General features: G+C 36.5%; 1 protein-coding gene across 4 annotated transcripts in view; it reads right to left on the reverse strand.

Moving 5' to 3' along the window:
* The window catches only part of AP3B1 (adaptor related protein complex 3 subunit beta 1), a 288,518-nt gene that overhangs the window by 94,277 nt on the left and 175,992 nt on the right, over nucleotides 1-18,249 (reverse strand). For all 4 annotated transcript variants that reach the window (XR_004027066.1, XM_003261505.4, XM_030800425.1 and 1 more), the window contains exons 19-21: nucleotides 16,697-16,868; nucleotides 13,168-13,315; nucleotides 1,355-1,427 (exon numbers count right to left, since the gene is read on the reverse strand). Coding sequence is in view for 3 of the 4 variants with exons in the window: in XM_003261505.4 (XP_003261553.2) it covers nucleotides 1,355-1,427; nucleotides 13,168-13,315; nucleotides 16,697-16,868 (393 nt within the window). In the remaining variant the exon portion in view is untranslated. The remainder of the gene's footprint in view (nucleotides 1-1,354; nucleotides 1,428-13,167; nucleotides 13,316-16,696; nucleotides 16,869-18,249) is intronic.

Genomic DNA, 18,249 nt, shown 5'->3' on the forward strand with positions numbered 1-18,249 from the left:
TAGGTCAGTGGGGTGCAATGGCTCACACCTGTAATCCCAGCACTTTGGGAGGCCGAGGCGGTGGATCACGAGGTGGGGAAATCAAGATCATCCTGGCTAACATGGTGAAACCCCATCTCTACTAAAAAAAAAAATACAAAAAATTAGCTGGGCATGATGGTACGCACCTGTAGTCCCAGCTACTCAGGAGGCTGAGGCAGGAGAATTGCTTGAACCAGGAAGGCGGAGGTTGCAGTGAGCCGAAGTAGTGCCACTACACTCCAGCCTGGGCAACAAAGTGAGATTCCGTCTCAGGGGGTGGGGAAGAAGTGCTAGGTGAAAGGGTATGTGCAATTTAAGTTTTGATAGAAATTGCTAAAATGACTCCAAAGAGCTGTACCTATTTATATTCCTATCAAAAACATGTACATCTGTTTCTCCAAACCTTAGCAACACTGGATGACACCAAACCTCAAAATCTTAGCCAATATGTAAAACATGATTCAAATTTAACTCCAATTTTATTTTTGGTTTCTCTGTTATTTCTCTGTATTACATATTTTAGTTTCTCTATGTTAAGTATATGCCATGGCTACTGGGGACAGGGCAGGTAACAGTATAAACAGAACAGATATGTGACAGAATGAGATAAGCTAAAACATAACTCACTCTCAGCATAGAAAAACTCTATCAAAAAATGATAGTAGTTTAATATTCATGAAAACTCACTTCTTGTTACTCTTCTAGTGCAACAAAGTACCACTATCTCTCTCTCACCATGCAGGTGGACTTAAGGAGAGGTGGTAAATACATGTACCTTTGTACACTTGGGTGAATATATTTGTAGGATTCTGAATTCTTAGATTTGTTGGGACAAAGATTTTTTGCAGTTAAAAGACTGACAGGCATAGCCAAACTGGCCTCCAAAGGCTTTGTAACCCATTTCCATTCCTACTGAAATTGTGCCAAGTGGAAGATGGTGATGTACTTTCCATTTTGATTTACATTCCTTAATCCTCTACCTCCTTAAGTTAGATGTGTCAATCCCCATAATCCACATTTCACAATGTAGAAGTTATAAGATATGGATGACTATCTAGCAAACAAGTATAAATTACTAAAGCAAAAGATTTTAAAATGAATTTTGTGTACTTGTATTTGGCCATCTATATTTGTTCATGTGATAATAAAGTGATATGCTGAATAGATGAAAGAAACAAATAACACTGATTTCCAAACCTTTCTTGCCTTATTCATCTATAAGTCTTTCACAATAAATATTGATATATTTTAGGACATGCAAATGAAAGGTACTATAAAAATAAAAAATACTCTTAGTAAACACAGAAGAAATATTTTAAATTACAATACTTACAATCATCCAGATCTAGAAGTGAAACATCTTTGGTAAGAGGAGTTCTATCTTGCTTTGTTTTCTTTTCTTTCTCCTATAAAATAACAAATATTTCATTTATCACATGTTCTGTTTTAAAAATCTGTGTAGTAGTCCTTAATATTCCAAAACAAACTTTTTTTCCCTCTGCTTACTGGTACCAACAAATTAAACTTCTGTATGGTTATATAAAATGTTTTTCTGAATCAACATTTGTCTCAATTAGTATATAGTATTTCTTACCTACCATGCAAACTCTTAAACTATTTCGTGTTTAAAAATTATAAATGTCAGAACAAAATTTAACGGTATGTAATTATTTTATAATCGGACAACTTCTTGCTAACATAAAAACGTAAAGTGGCTCTTTGGTAGAAAGTCCACAAATATTCTTGAAAATAACTTTTAAACAGGTTAACTTAAGAAAAAGAAATACTCAATATATGCATAGCTCAGATATTTTTGATGGGCTTGTGATAGGTCAGCCTTTTCTGATATAGTTTGTGACAGGCATTGTACTAGATATTTTATGTTTCTATGCTGGGTTGTATCAAACTTCTTTGCCAAAGATATTCATTAAAATCTATAAATGACATTCTCAGGCTCTTTCTTTTCAGAGTTGAAAGGACTCACTCACTTGCTCTACTGTTGCATAGAGAAAATAAATATTTCAAAACATGTCTGCATAAAATTAGGGCTTCCCCCAGCAGAGATTTGCTTATTCGGTCTATTGTACTTACAAAACGTATATATCCATGAACTAGAATACAGTGCCCCTAAGCCTGAACTGTTCACAGTTTGGTTAGATATTCAGAAAAAATTTGTAAATCTTTTAAAAAGAAAATAGTATTAATTAAGTGCATTACAAACAACTAAAGGCCAACAAAGAGTAGGGTGTTAAATATAATTGAGTCAAAGTTTATCTTTCTAATCTATACTATTTTTTACATTAAATTTTCTCAACTCACAGACCAAAACTAAAGTTTCTACTAAAATGTTTTTATTTATTCATCCATTCATTCATTCAATAGGTATGTATAGAATTTTAAATATATATTAGATTCTGTGCCAAGCAATGGAAATAACAGCCAAGACAGATATAGTCCTACCTTCAAATAACTTATAATCTACCAAAAGTCTACAGCTTATTGTTAATATGCTAATAAATATTTTTGAAGTATTCCTCTAGCCACCAGAAGGTACCACTGAAGCAAAATATATTTTATCACCATTTAAAGTTTACAGTGTTAGAGCTCCTACAACAGTGCACATACATGAACAAAAGCATTACATAAAATTATACATAGGTAACATTTTAAAATAATTTAAATTTCACTTGTTTTTTCCCTTGTGCTGATACTCAGAAACTTCAAGGACCACATAATAATATACATTATTAATGCACTTAAAAACGCACTAATTTTATTCTTCAAAGTAATTATTTTTATCACTGAACTCTCCAAATCATCTAGTTAAGTTTTAATTTTCATTTCTATTTAAAAACAAAAGAAATAGTATTTGCCCCTCTCTCCATTTCTCAAATGAGTAAACAATGTCTAAGATGGCAAAAAAAATAGAAGAAACGTTTGTTTTGAAGCTAAAATTTAAGTTGCAAGTAAATGAAAACAAGTGCAGAATGAAAATGCGGTCTCAACTAGAATATCGTTCCTGTGAAGAAAGAACATGTAACAAAAAGGGCATATCATCATGTGACTTATCAAAATGCTATACTGAGCACAATGGGTGTAGCTTCCTATAAGCTACAATGGTGCATGACTGTCTTTATGGAACTGTAACCTCCCCACCTGAAAAATTAGAAACCTATCAAATCAAGATAAAGTTAAAGCTGAAGGCAAGTCTATACCTTATTTTCTACTTCACAGCCAAGAGTGTGTAACAATATCTATTAAATACATATCAGGTCACATATAACACAGAACAGAGCTGCATGAGAAATTGGCATAATCTCTTATTAGAAGCCTAGAACAGAGAGAAAAAAGGCTTTCAAAAGGACAGAATTTCATTGACTTTCTGAGAACAGCAAATAACCAGTGACTGAAATACAACATTAGCAATAGATAATGGTCATTTCTACTGAATTGAAAAACCCTTGCATTCTGAATCAAGGCTATAAAATGCTTCATGATGTGTTTGGTATTCCTCTTATATTATATTTCATTTTTCATTTTAAAAAATCCATAGTAAGTTTAAAACATTTTCATACTTAAAGGACCTACTATAAAAATAAAATTCTGAATTCTAAACAAAGAAATTAAGAGCTCTATTCCATCAAATATTTCTCCATTTGCAGTTCATCTTGGTAATAGAGACAGAACCTGGGTAAATGCATATAGGACTTGAGGCAGGAGATTTTTCTTGCTCAATGCATAATTCATGTGCTCCGCCTGCAAAGTGTGTAAAATGAGAATTTCACACCGCAGCATGAGCCATGGAGCTGCAGAGAAAAGGCAGATGAAATCATATTTTACTGTGCGATTTTATTTCTTCCCCTCCCAATATTTATACAAAGCCATCATTAACAAACCAAACACATTGACAGATCACCCACTGTTTCCATTGTGTTAGTACTTGAGAAGAGATCAGGCAGAAAGATAGACAATTTGTTTTTGTATATTTTTTTAAATAGAGGATTAGGTTTTTAACAGCTGAGTGACTGTATTAGACTTTTATAAGGACAACAGTAACTGATCTTAGAATCTCACCACAAAAAATATCTAGTTATCAATTCATCATCCTCAAATCTCCATTTTGTTTCTATGGTATTCAATTATACACCTCAACACATCAACATTTCCAAAATGCAATACAAAGTCACAGGGTTAAAAAAACTGATTTCTATTTAATGTATTTCATTTCAAATAAAAGATCCTGGAAATACTTATTAACCTCCAAATAATACAAACAAAAATATGTAACAATATACCTGAAAAGATTTTTTAATGTATTATGCATGTTCATTTTCATGCTGATTAAAAAAAAGGCAAGTAGCAAAAAAGATCTGACATGACAAGCATCAAATATACATCCGAAGAGGAAACCATTGCAAAGAGGTTTGAAATTTGAAACTATAAAATAGGATAAGCAGTATGTAAAGTTTGTCAAAGCCATACTGTGCTTTGAAATCAGCAAGAAGTCAAAGCTAATTTCTAGCCTCACAGGACAAGATATTTGCATGAAATATTTTCAATTAGAATTATCAACCATGCCAAATTTACTTTATCCCCAAGAATCTTTCAAATAAAAGATCTTTATCGCCAATATCTTTTATTAAGGCAAACCAAAGATAATTTAATGACTTTTTTCCTTCAAGTTAACTGACAAATATGATTTTAAAAATCTGAGGCTCACACTTAAACTTGTGCTTTAAAACAAAAGTACACTGCTAGTAAATTGAGACTTCTTTATAAGTTAAAAAGAAGTCTAACCCACTAAAACAAATCTTTTCCTATTAGAGTACGCCTATTTCAATAAGAAAGCCTGCTTAATGGCATTCACTTCCTTTTAAAGGTCTCAACTGCAATTGAATAATATTTTTATTTTAGAGAACTTAAAATACAAATGAAATTGGGAAAGACATACACTGAGAGGCAAGGCTTTGCATTATAACAGTAAAACCCAATATTCTTCAATATTTATAAAAGTTATATCATTGCAACATAGAAAAATAATTGTAAAAACATAATTAAAACTTGCTTATTTATCAAATAGAACATAAAGCCAATCAAAAAATGGTTCCTTTCACTCTTATCCATGATTTATTTCACACCGCATGCCAAATTTACTTTATCCCCAAGAATCTTTCAAATAAAAGATCTTTATCGCCAATATCTTTTATTAAGGCAAATCTTAACATTTACGGACATTCAGACACCAGTCAAATCCTAGTGACTGATCCTTATAGCACCTAAGAGATTCACTCAGTTTCTTTGCACCTCCCAAAAGGAATTAGCAAAGTTTTGAGACACAAATATAACCTGAGATAAAAACAACTGACAAGAGCAACTCAAACACTGCTAGGTATATACAGTTGGTATTATTTTCTTCCTAGCTAGTATGCACTTTAATCGTAGTTTTAATTCAAATACTGAAATGCTTTTAATATTAAGTATTATTAAGTGCAAGTACATTACTTTATATTTATTTCACATTGGTAGATTATTACGCTTCATATAGTTTATGTAATTAAAATATTAATATATATAAGGAAAATACATAAAATTTACTCAATAAATTACAATCATAATTTAAAGTTTTTATCATTTTAATCATAGAGTATCTAAATCTTCAGCCATTAGTACACAGACACTATAGATATAACTAGAGTATTGCATCATGAATAAGGTGCGAATAGTGGACTAACAACGTAGCTGAAATAACTATGGTGTGGAGGAGCGCTCTAATATACTGGGTAGTTATAAGAACACTGAAGCCTAGGTTTCATGAAGGATAAAAATCCTGGAAACTTTAAAAGCATTATTTTAAATAAATTTTTTCACCATCTGTTCGCATAATTTTAACTACAAGCGGAATATAAATTATATTGGTCAAAAACAGGGTAAAGTGATATAAATGTGAATCTCTTCCTGACACAATGTGGTCTACATCACTGAATTTTCTCTCCACTCTTTCACATAAAAAAAATTTTCCCTTTACACTGTGTAAAGTATGTGAAATCACTTAAAATAAGGAATTACTAAAAGTAATTTTGTTATAGGTGTTATTTGGAACAAAAGAATTACTTCATTGAAAGGACTATACTAAAAATATTTCTCAACTAAATATATTTCAGAAAATAACACCTACACATAAAATATGCTTATCCATCAACATAATTATAACTAAAACAAGAAAATTTTCTATGGTCATTACTGACAACATCTAACCTCAAATGAGGACATATTCCAATCAATCACACAAACAAACATGGCACCTGAATGTGTGATTATAGTTTTGTGCCTCATAAATATGCTGGGGCATTTTAACAACATAAATAATCCCCTTGTGGTTCTCACCCTTTTGACTGTCCCATTCACATGAGTGATACCCCATCATCAGTAACATTTTTCATTCCCTGCAGTCATTCTCAACTAGGAGAAGTGGGGGGTCACAGTGATATGAGGCCACTTTCTCCCTAGCTTTTATTTTCTGTAGTAAATGATGCAAAAAGAAAGAACAAAGGCATAGAAATAGGAACGAATACAGAGTGTTAATAGAACCACAAATATTCCACTGGGATTAGAATTTAGTGTGTGTGGCTGGGCACGGTTGCCCATGCCTGTAATCCCAGCACTTTGGGAGGCTGAGGTGGGTGGATCGCTTGAGCCCAGGAGGTCAAGACCAGCCTAGGCAACATGGAGAAAACGCTCTCTATTAAAAATACAAAAAATTAGCCAAGCATGGTAGTGCATGCCTATAGTCCCAGCTACCCAGGAGGCTGAGGTGGGAGGATCACCTGAGACTTGGGGGTCGAGGCTGCAGAGAGCTGGGATCATGCCACTGCATTCCAGCTTGGGTGACAGAGCAAGATTCTGTCTCGAAAGAAAGAAAAGAAAGAAAGAAAGAGAGAGAGAGACAGAAAAAAAAAGAAAGAAAAGAAAAGAAAAGAAAAGAAAAGAAAAGAAAGAAAGAAAGAAAGAAAGAAAGAAAGAAAGGAAAGAAAGAAAGAAAGAACACAAGGTGGGTAGGGTTAAGACTAGGTAGGTTTGGGCAAGCTAGCCTCAGTTTACTGAACTCAAATGGCAATGGGCCATCAGGACAGGTGAATTTAATATCCATGTGGCAGTTGTATAGAAGGACTTGGGGTTGGGAAAGCATTGGTCAGAGGATGACCAATGGCAATGGTCTATGCAGGTAATGAAGAGCTGATCTAGAATAGTGGCAGTAGGGAAAGAAGAAACAGACATGAGAAATAGCGCACACAACATATAGGAGTTGGTAACTATCTAAACATACAGAATGACAGAGGAGTCAGAGATAATTCTGGGGCTTCAGATCTGGGAGAATGAAAAGAATGCTGGTGACAAATGCTAGAGCATGTCTTTCGACTGTATTAGGTTTGGAAAACCAGTAGCCTCAGAGAGGTCTAAAAATTTGGTATGAATTTGGGAAGAGAAGCTGAAACTTATTGTAAAGACTGAAAGACGTTACCATGGAAGTAATTAACATAAATGTTTTAGCTGAAGCTATAGGAGTGAATGAGGTCTCAAAACAGGAAAAATTTAAAGGGAAAAAAAGAAGACTAAAGAAAAATTCATTCACATCAATTAATATCTCGAAAGACTAATGTGTACTAAGTACTAATTTGGGGTCAACATTCACACTTGGGTGTCAGAAGCGTGTAAAAAGTGAAGCAACCAAAAGAATGAAAGGTCAAAAAAGTAAGAACAAAAAGGATGCAGAGACTTTTAAGTAGTAGGGGAATAGTCATACAAAATGATCAAGAATAAGAGAAGGCTACTGGGTTTGGGGAAGGATCATAGCTGCCTTTTCAGAGAGCAGTATGTGTAGAATAGAGTTGGAAATAACTGGGTTAAGAAGTACAAGATGCAGGATATGTAGACTATTTTTCTAAACTCACTCTCACTCATGTACACACACTCTTTTGTTTTTTCACTCCATGCTCCCTCTGTCTCTTTAAATGCTGAAAAAACCTGAATGCTACAGTTGGCAGAAAAGGAATGAATGGAGAAACAGATTAAAGGTGCAAAGGAAACAGATGATTATTTACAAAACAAGACCAAAAGGAAGTAGGAGTTACCCTCGGGCAAGTGGATGTGAGTCTTACACAGAGCTGCATTCAAAGGAAAAGTAGGGTAAATTGAGATTGTGAGTTAGAGAGCAGAGATACTGACCACGGATGGCAGCTGTCTTCTAAAGAAAGTGGCTAAGCTCAGAGGCTGTAGGTAAGGGAACAGAATTAAATGTTGACTTACAACTTGAATAGTGTAAAAAGAGTGAAAAAAAAAAAAAAGCAGGATACTTAAGAGTTACCAAAAAATTTAGGTTACTTTTAGCATTTGATGTTCTCCAATACTGTTGAACTCTTACGGAATTTTAAAAAATGTTAAAACTGTTGTTTTATAGTTACATAGTTTGTTACATTGATCTTTCATATTTTATTTTTAACATAACGCTTGAAAGAAGTAAGGTAGGTACTAGCATGTCTGCTTTACAGATGAGGAAACTGAAACAAAGATATTCTCTCCCAACAAGTAGAACACTATGCTTATCTCATAGGACTACCATAAAAATTAACTGTTTTGAAAGCCATATATTCAAGGTAACTCCTAGGTCGCATTTTCATGCTCAGTGCCCTCAAAACACATTGTCTGGATGAAAAAAAAAGAAAAGAAAGAGTAAAAGTATAGATTTAGTTAGGCTGCAGATATAAGGCATATGAATTTTCAGCACTAACATATTGTCATGCTAAATTAAAGTACCCACCATCTGCCTTCATTACTCATAATTTAGAGCAGAAGCCACAACACTTGGTGCAAGGACTTTTCCACAATTATAGTCGCCTATTATTAGAAAATAGGTATATTCTGTAATTGCATGGTATACACCAAATCATTCAGAAAGAAATAGAAATAAATAAGTAGTTATGGTAGCTCCAAGGTGGAGAATACTTATTCCAATTGCTAAACTAAAGCAAAAAACTCCACAGTCCTGTCTGCCTATTATAGATGGGAAAAGGCATTCTAATATAAAGAAAATAAGCCACCTAACGGAAACATATGAACACAAAACTATCAACAATGTAAGCGGAACCCAAATTTCTCAAAGGCCTTGGTTCACTGCAATGGTTTATTTATACTGACATTGTATAGGAAAATATTTTTAACTATCAAGAGATTTAATCTGATCACTGCAAGTCTTTGACAAAGAAGAAACAAACAGAATCACTGACCTGGAGTGCCCCTGTGGCTTTTATCTTATTTTCAGGGGGAGGAAGGGGTACAACACAACATGACGTTCAACCACTGTGGCTTTTTAATGGGATCCTAAAGCTCTGCTTCTAATACTACAGAGGCACTGAAGTCTATAATTTTTCAACTGTTACAAAACTTCCTAAGAATAACTTCTACCACTTGACACTCACTGATTTCTTGTTCTGTCATTTTAAAAAAATACTTCTTACTCTGGGTTGTACTTACTGAAAGGGGCCGGGCGGAGACCAAACTACACCGGTCGCGGTCAAGAGATCTTTATTGGGGGTATCGAGCGGAGAAGGAAGAGAAGAGAGAGAGGGCTGCTGGTGTGCTGGGTTTTATATCCCTTGGGCCTACGTGGATTGGGCTAGGGGTGGGCCCAAGGGAAGGCGGGAGATGCTTCTTTCTGATTGGCCCTCCTTTGGCGGGTTCAGACAGTGCCTGGTCAAGGAGGGGAGAAGAACCCGGAACCGGCCCCATCTTAAGGTACGGCGCCATTTTAAGGTACCCCATGTTACCTAACATTCCTCCCTTTTTGTTTTCTTAAATTGGGGAAAATGGGCATCGTGGTTCATCTGGCTGCTTCCTGCTGAGTGGGGGCGCTGTGGGGAGGGGGCATAGGGAGAATTGTCAGGGTTGTGCATGGGGTACAGTATGAGTATGAGGCCAAGCAATAGGGTGCTATACATGAAGACTTCGTTAGACGTGAAGTCCATGTATGTTCCTCGTCCTCCAGTGCCGTGAGCCAGTTGAGGGGCAGGGATGGGTTGGCGATGAGCCAGCTGTCTGAGCAAAGGGTGTTTAAGAATTGGTAGAATCGGCTTGCTGTAGCCATCTAGGGTACTAGGGGTAGAGTTTGGTCTGCCCGAAGAGAAAAGAAGATGGTAGTTAATTTAGGGTGCGAGGGCAGGCCTACCCCCTACCCCCACCCCCAATCCTGGGTATCTGTTGCCTGTCATTGGCCGTTTAAGAGGTCAGCAGGGTGTGAGACTGTCTCTGGAGTCTGCTGTGTCTTCACAAGTCGCTAGGAGCTGGCAGTTTCTGAGGAGAAGCTGGTTAAAGGTTTGCTCAGAGATGGATACTCAGTTTTGAGGGAACGGGAAATAGTTATGGTTTGAGGTGGATATGCCCAGGCATTGCTGGGATATATGCCTCGTGTAACTGACTGGCCCCAGACCCGGTCGGCGGGGTTGTCGATATGTATGGCTCGGGAGGAGGCGTTGTTTTTAGTGGTATAATATAGGAAGGGTGTGTGTTTGTTGATGTGGGAGCCAGACGGCGAAGTGGAACATGTGGAAGAGTGGGTCCCAGCCGTTTTCTATCATAGTGAGAATAGGGCTGGGAAGAGGGCCCGCCGGCAGAGGAAAGTGTAAAGATGTGAGAGGCGGAAAGCCAGAGGGAGGACTTAGGAGATGCATGAGAGCAGGGCGTAAGCAGTTTGGTTCTTCGTGTGGTCCGGGTTGGTAGCCGGTTTCAACCGGTTGAGCGGTGACCGGAAGATGAGGTGGAGGGTGGTGGTATGGCGGAGGGGGGGGTTCGTCGGCCGGATCAAAGTCGGGAGCGGAAGGAGAGGTTGGCAGCTTGAGAGCAGCGATAAGGTGTTGCGGCTTGCAAGGGAGGCAGAGGTTGGGTTTGTCCCATGGAAGAAAGAAGCCATGAACGTAGGGGATCTCTGCCCATTTTCCTGTTCGCTCACAATAGTTGTAGAGATCCCGGAGAAGGTTGGGATCAAAGGACCCATAAGTGGGCCATCTGTTTTGGTTGTCTAGGGGATAAGTGGGCCAGTTTTGAGTGAGATCAGCATTGTAAGGGAGAGTCGGCCGGCAGGGATGCAGAGGCTCCCATTGCGGAAGGGAAGGTTTGCGGAAATGTATGGCAAAGGGCTGAGTAGGGTGCCCCCTATCAGCCGATTACCATGTCGTGAGTCAGAACTCTCGAGTTGGTCGTCACCAAAACGAAACGACTGAGAGGCCTGTAAAGGCTGAGGGCCGTGGGCCACCTGGTGCCAGGTTTTCGGAGCGAGAAGGGGAAGGGACCCAGGCCTGGTGAGCGAGAAGGAGGAGGAAAGAGCCCTGTTCCCTGTGGGCCGAGTCTGGAATAAGTTTATGGCGGCCTTGCGGGCAGCCGGGATAGGCACCGGCTGACTAATGTCGGATACCGGAAGGGGAAACTTACCGAGATGAGGCCGGTGTTGGGCGTACAGGTTGGCAAACAGGAAAATGGGCGAAGACCGGCTGGGGTCTGGACTGAGCCCGAAAGGGATCGGGGTCCCACCGAGGGGGGTGGGGAGTCCTGATCCGAGTCACAGCACCAATGAAATGGGCCGGGCAGAGACCAAACTACACGGGTCGCGGTCAAGAGATCTTTATTGGGAGTATCGAGCGGAGAAGGAAGAGAAGAGAGGGCTGCTGGTGTGCTGGGTTTTATATCCCTTGGGCCTACGTGGATTGGGCTAGGGGCGGGCCTACGTGGATTGGGCTGGGGGTGGGCCCAAGGGAAGGCGGGAGATGCTTCTTTCTGACTGGCCCTCCTTTGGCGGGTTCAGACAGTGCCCGGTCAAGGAGGGGAGAAGAACTCCGAACCAGCCCCATCTTAAGGTACGGCGCCATTTTAAGGTACCCCATGTTACCTAACGCTTACTGTCGATTTGTAACTCTTTTTATTTTCAGTAACATTTTAAACTTTCTGGTAATTTGATGTAAGTATGAAATCAGAGTACGTCAGACTCACTAAGTGATAAGTTTTTATATGAGGCCAGATTAACAAACCATAAAATCTCTTAAGATTTTATGTGAATTTTTTAAAAATAAAAATCTTAGCTTATTTTATATACAGACACAAGTTTTAAATATAAATTCAAGTTTAAGATAGGTTTTAATATATGCAAGAAAATGTGAAATAAGGCAAGACAAATACTAGCCAATTTTTAAAACATTCTTTAACAATAAATCTCTGGATGGGGGAGGGCAATTGTCTACTTCAATAAATTAATTTTCATCCTTGCCTACTCAGATAACATATCGAAGAAATTCAAGTTAATAGAACAAATAAACAAAAACAATATTAGATTAAGAAGAAATTGAACTGAATCAAAGGCACAGCTTGGCCATATTTTCAACAAACAGAATAACACAGTTATATATAAAACTACTATACTTGAAGTCTAGCATGAACATGGTCCATTTATAGGAAGGGGGTGATTATTAAAGACCAAAAAGAATAATTATCTGAATTCTATATTTTTACTCTTTTAACTAGACCTGAAATCAGATAGAATACATTTTATATTAATAACTACATTTTTGCAATTTATACTTTTTTTTTTCCTGCTAAGCAGGCAAAATTCAGTGTTACAAACGTTATTACCAAAAAGCATTATTATTTTATTATATAAGTGGTTCTTGTATTTGTTTTTAAATAAATGGCTATGCAAATTCTTACTAAAGAATGTATACTCTTTAATTAAAGCTTTAAAACACACTCTGTTATGCAAAATGCCCAATATTTTTAAAAAGTGAAGTCTCAATTTCTTATGATGTATGTACACTTACAATTCTTTGCTCAATACTATTTTTGTGACTTCCTTTCACTTCCCTTTCAGCAAAACCCCTCCTTGTCACAACCTAGCCAAGAACAAAAAAGGTCATATGCATAGGAGTTCCTTGATTTCAGTGGCAAGGGATGAGATTTTTTAAAGTTTCTAGCATTTCTGCAGAGTTGGGTTATAAAGGAAAGGCTTATCTAGAAAAAATAAAATCACAGGCGTAGATGAGGATGGTGTTGTTTATTTCAGTTGTTATAAGAATATTTACCTTCATTTATAACAAATGTATAATCTCTTACCTTAGTGACTCTTCTGGATTCAGATTCACTTTCAGACTCTGACTCTGATTCAGAATCTGAAGAACTGTCTTCTATTGAACTAGATTCGGCATTTGAAGAATCTGAAGTTTTAGATTTTTCATTTTCCTTCTCCCCATCTTCAGAATCACTACATATAATAGTAAATTTTGAAATATGAACTTTAACTCCTTTATAGAAGTAGTTTATATAAAAAATGGTTTTTAAATTCCAGAATACATTAATGAGGTAATAATAAAGGTATTACCCATAACCAAATAAATTAGAACCCATTCAAATTCAATTCTATCCTGTCATACACATTTCAAATGCAAAAAGTCATAAAATAACACTAAACAATATAATCAAAAACAATGTAGAAAACATTAAATGTTTGATTTACCAAGAATTAAGTACTACCAGTAACAATGTTAAAGATATTTAGGCTGATTTTTTAAAATGCTATCTCAAAATACTGTGTGTGTGTGTGTGTGTGTGTGTGTGTGTGTGTGTGTGTGTGTGTATGTGTGTACGTATATATATGTATATGATACAGGGTCTTATTGTCACCGAGGCTGGAGTACAGTGGTGCAATCATGGCTCACGGCAGCCTCGACCTCCCAGGCTCAAGCGATTCTCCCATTTCAGCCTCCCAAGTAGTTGGGACTACAGGCATGCACCACCACATCCAGCTAATTTTATATTTTTTGTAGAGACAGGGTCTCACTAGGTTGCCTAGGCTGGTCTGGAATTTCTGGGCTCAAGTAATCCTCCCAACTTGGCCTCCCAAAATATTGGGATTATAGGCTTGAGCCACCACACCTGGTTTAGTAATATATTTAAATATTTATATATCTACTTTTGCTAAAATAGACTTGTATTTTATACATTTTTCTACCCAAGAAAATTACTTACACAAGCTCCTAAATGTGACCTTAAACACATTCTATGAGAAAATGTCAACCAGTTCAAAGGAAATTCTTTTAAAGTAGTATCTTGCCAAAAATTTAAGCTAATCAAATATAAACTTTTAAAATATCAAATGATCATACCTAAGTGCTTAACACCATTCATTTGTTCACCTGCTCAACAAATATTTATTAATTATTGACTACATGTTGGCATTATGTTAGGTGCTAAGGATAACGATGGTTAGTAAGACACAGAGGATCTCTGTGTGTCTACCCTACAGAGTCTATAGTCCACTGGAAGATACAGACAAGGTGGCAGTGATAATACAGTATAATAAGTAATAAGTAATAAATTATAGCGTGTCAGGAGAACATTTGGAGAGACACCTAAACAAACTTAATGCAGTTAGGAATGCTTCCTGGAGAAAGAGACATATAAGCCAAGATATAGGAGTAAGGCTGGCAGATGGGCAGGGAAGCAGTTCTCCAAGGAGAAGGAATAACGTGTGAGATGACCAAACACCCTTCTCTCAGGGGATGACAGATACCTTGTGGTGTTTTATATTTTCCTGGAAACTAAAGGTCTAGTTCTCTCTACCACATGTGTGTGTATTTTTTAAAGAATCTACTGTGGGCCAGAAAGGGCTAGGCATTTCATACCAATCATATCAATTATCTAATTTAAATGCACTCTTCCTGGGTACATTATTATCCCATTTACAATAATGACATTAATATTCAGAAAGGTTAAATAACTTGCTCAAGGGCACATAACAAGAGACAAGAGGGGCAGAACTAGAATCTGAACTCAAGCCTGTCTCATTCCAAAGTCTGTACTTTTTCCACTGTGTCATACTATCTCCCTTCAAATGAAAATATCTTGGAGTGTAAAATTTAAATTTGGTCATAAATATTTATGATTACTAAAGGGTGGTTTTTGAAGATGCTTAAAGCTTATTAGGAGCTTTAAAAAATTATCATACTGGCAAAGTTAAAAAAAATTCTAAGAGGGAGAAAAATAAAGGCGGAGGGAGAGGAGTGAGGCAAGGAAAGAATCAATATTTCCTAGAATTGATTTTTGTGGAGGAAATATGATTGCTGTTTATTAAAAATGGAGCCATGGTAACATCTCAGAGCACATGTAATTATATTTGAAGACTGAAAAATATGTTGTTGTTTTTCCCTGGCAAAAAAATGGCAATTTATTATGCCCAATTCACTGGTTAAAATGTGTACTTAAAAATACAAGGTTTAGAATGTATTTGTGGTTCTCTTTGTAATAAACAATTCTTTTAAATTCAAACATGAGTAAAGAGAAAAATCCATTTCTGAAGAAAAGAATAATAAAACAAATACATGACTACAAATTTCTAGTATACTGACTTTTGCCATCTGAAAGGACATTTCATGCACTGAACAAAACTTTCCCTTTCTAGAAACAGGACACGTTTTATAACTCATGTCATCATAGACATGCTGATATTAAACCAGAAGTACAGGATTTCTCTCAAAGACAAGGCTATTACAAACCAAGTAGCTCCTTTGCTGCAACAAGTGAATGATTCTAAATATATTTAACTTCTAGCTTTTAAGATAAGATTTTAAAAGTAAAAGTGTTATTTTATTATGCATCGCTCAATTTTGATGGTAATTATTGTTTACCTTACTGCTTAGAGTTTCAGATGTTAATCTAATGAAAAGAATTTACTGGTAACTAGGTTTTTAACTTTGCAATGATGAAAAGCCTGTATTAATTTAACCTACAGATTTCATTTGTTCTGAACAGGAAAAACAATATAAATCACTTTTAAAATCATTAAATCCTGACTTAAATTAATAAAGTCATAATTAGGGCATTATGCTGTGTTTGTTATGGAAGTGGCAGGGCGAGCTGCTTTAATTACTGTCTGTAATAAAAGGAGCAGAGAGCGTACTGCGCCCCAATCAGTGCTGTCAGCCACGACTGAGCCGGGCTGCAAGCTCATCAAGTGAGCGGGCAGCAGGCTCCCGGGGAAAGGACCATCATGTCGGCAGAGGCCACTCGCTGACAGCAGTGGGGAAAACAGAGTTGCACAATCCAAGATATTAGCCCCAATTACTCAAAATTTTAATGACACTTTAATACATGATAACGTTATTGATAATGGGAGATCTTAAAAAGTGCTAACACTTAAAGATCTTATGACCGTCTTCCTTCACAGCCCTTGACTCTAATATTTGGATCATAATCTTTTTAATATAACATTATTTAGAAAAATCAATTGTCTTGGTTACATAATGGCAAAGTGTTGAAGGATTTAATTTTAGCCCTCAGCAAAATTGCTACAAAAGGTAATTAAGTGTTTCATACCTATTGCTTGATCACTTAACTCAGCCTTCCAAGGTTATACCAATTTTCAAAATGTAACCCCAAGATATGTTCAAGTTCAAAATGAAAGCTAAGCATTACAAGTAGGAAAATAATGTGAACAACTAGCACTTTAATTTTAAAAAGATTTAATATCTGGAAACAAATACACACTTTTTTTCTCTCACCATTTTTTGATTAATAAGAAACATCTCTGCCTGGGGCAGACTTTCACAGAATATTTTTTGAAGGAAATTCTGACAAAATAAATTACCTTTTTCCCTTGGCTTTTGAGTTCCTCTTGGCTGTTCTTTTGTTTACTAGGCCTGACTCCCTTCCACTCTCACTGTCCTGCTCACTGGAGGAGTCCTCACTGCTGTCCTCATTGCTGTCTCCTTCCTCCCCACTTTCGCCTTGTTCTCCACTTTCACTTCCAGATTCACTCTCTGAAAAACAGAACCAGATGTTCTTAGATTTATAGTCATTTGATTAGACACATGGACACCTGTAACTGTCAATATTCATCACAAATGAAACCAGATGTTGAATTTTAGTTCAGTGGACACCACTTGTTTAACATTTTATTCTCACACCCCCTTCTTTCAGCTCTATGGATTCCTTTAGCACGGTGAGCTTGGAGGGAGGCAGATAGAGGATGCTCTGACAATGAGTAGAGAAAAGCTAAGCAAAGGTGAACCAAGTAAACCAAATTTGAGGGAATCTCACTTCAAATCCCAAAGTATATAGCTACGTCAAAAACTTTCTTTTAAAGAATTACATAAGGATTGATGTAAGGCTAAAGAAATAATTTTGAATTCTTCTGCTTGTAATGGGAAATTCTATTTAGAGTAAAAGAAGGCAACAGTTGAATCTTCTTAGGAACAAATCTTGAGAGGAAAAATGAGCCATTCAAATCACCTGGAAAAACCTCCAAATTCAAAGACAATAGGCAAAATGACTAATTAAAGAGTTATTACTTATTGGAGCTAGTAAACGAGTTTTCCATAGGTCAAAGAGATGATCAAGTTACATTGAGGAATTATACTTTTAAATGTTTTATGTATAAATTATGGTATGCTAGGACTGTTTGCAGAAGAGAATACAAATGAAGAATATATGTGTATTTTTTAAGTGAAGCATAATTTTTTACTATTTAAAATGACTATAACTACAGAGTTGCATCCCAGACAAAAGGACAAACTGTTGCCCTGCCTGTGATCTATGTAAAGAAGCCCTCTTAGGCAGGAACATAACCTTTAATTAAACATTCTAATGGTTAAATAATACCAACATCAGGAAGGTCCATCACAGTGAAAAGCTAGGACTGCCTGTATTCTTTTAAGATGGCTTGCAAGGGGTACAAGCATGGGTTCTCAAGTTAGTGTTCGGATTCAGATCCTGGCTCTTCTACTTGCCAGTTGTAAAACTGAGCAAGTTATTCAGCTTCTCTGGGTTTTGGTTTCCTTTTCAGCAAATGGGGATAATACTAGTTACTTTTCAGAGCTGTTGTGAAGATTAAATAATTTGAAACATATAAAGGTGATTAGAACACAACAGTGTCTGCCACAGGGCAAGGAGCTCATCATTATCATCATTTACAAACAGGAAAGTTTATTTTACTAAAATAAAGCTACTAAATAAGGACATTTCAGATTTGTGGTAATATCCAAGTTACACACACATACATATTAAGTCAGATAACTGGCTTATGCTATAAACAATGAAAAGACATTACAGGTAATGTATCACAGATTAATTTATCAGGTATTAAAAACAAAGATTTTTGATAAGGAAGACAGAGAAAAGAAGAGTGAATTACCTTAGGGT

Source organism: Nomascus leucogenys, chromosome 2 (assembly GCF_006542625.1).
Source record: "Nomascus leucogenys isolate Asia chromosome 2, Asia_NLE_v1, whole genome shotgun sequence".
In the NCBI taxonomy this organism is placed as follows: Eukaryota; Metazoa; Chordata; class Mammalia; order Primates; family Hylobatidae; genus Nomascus; species Nomascus leucogenys.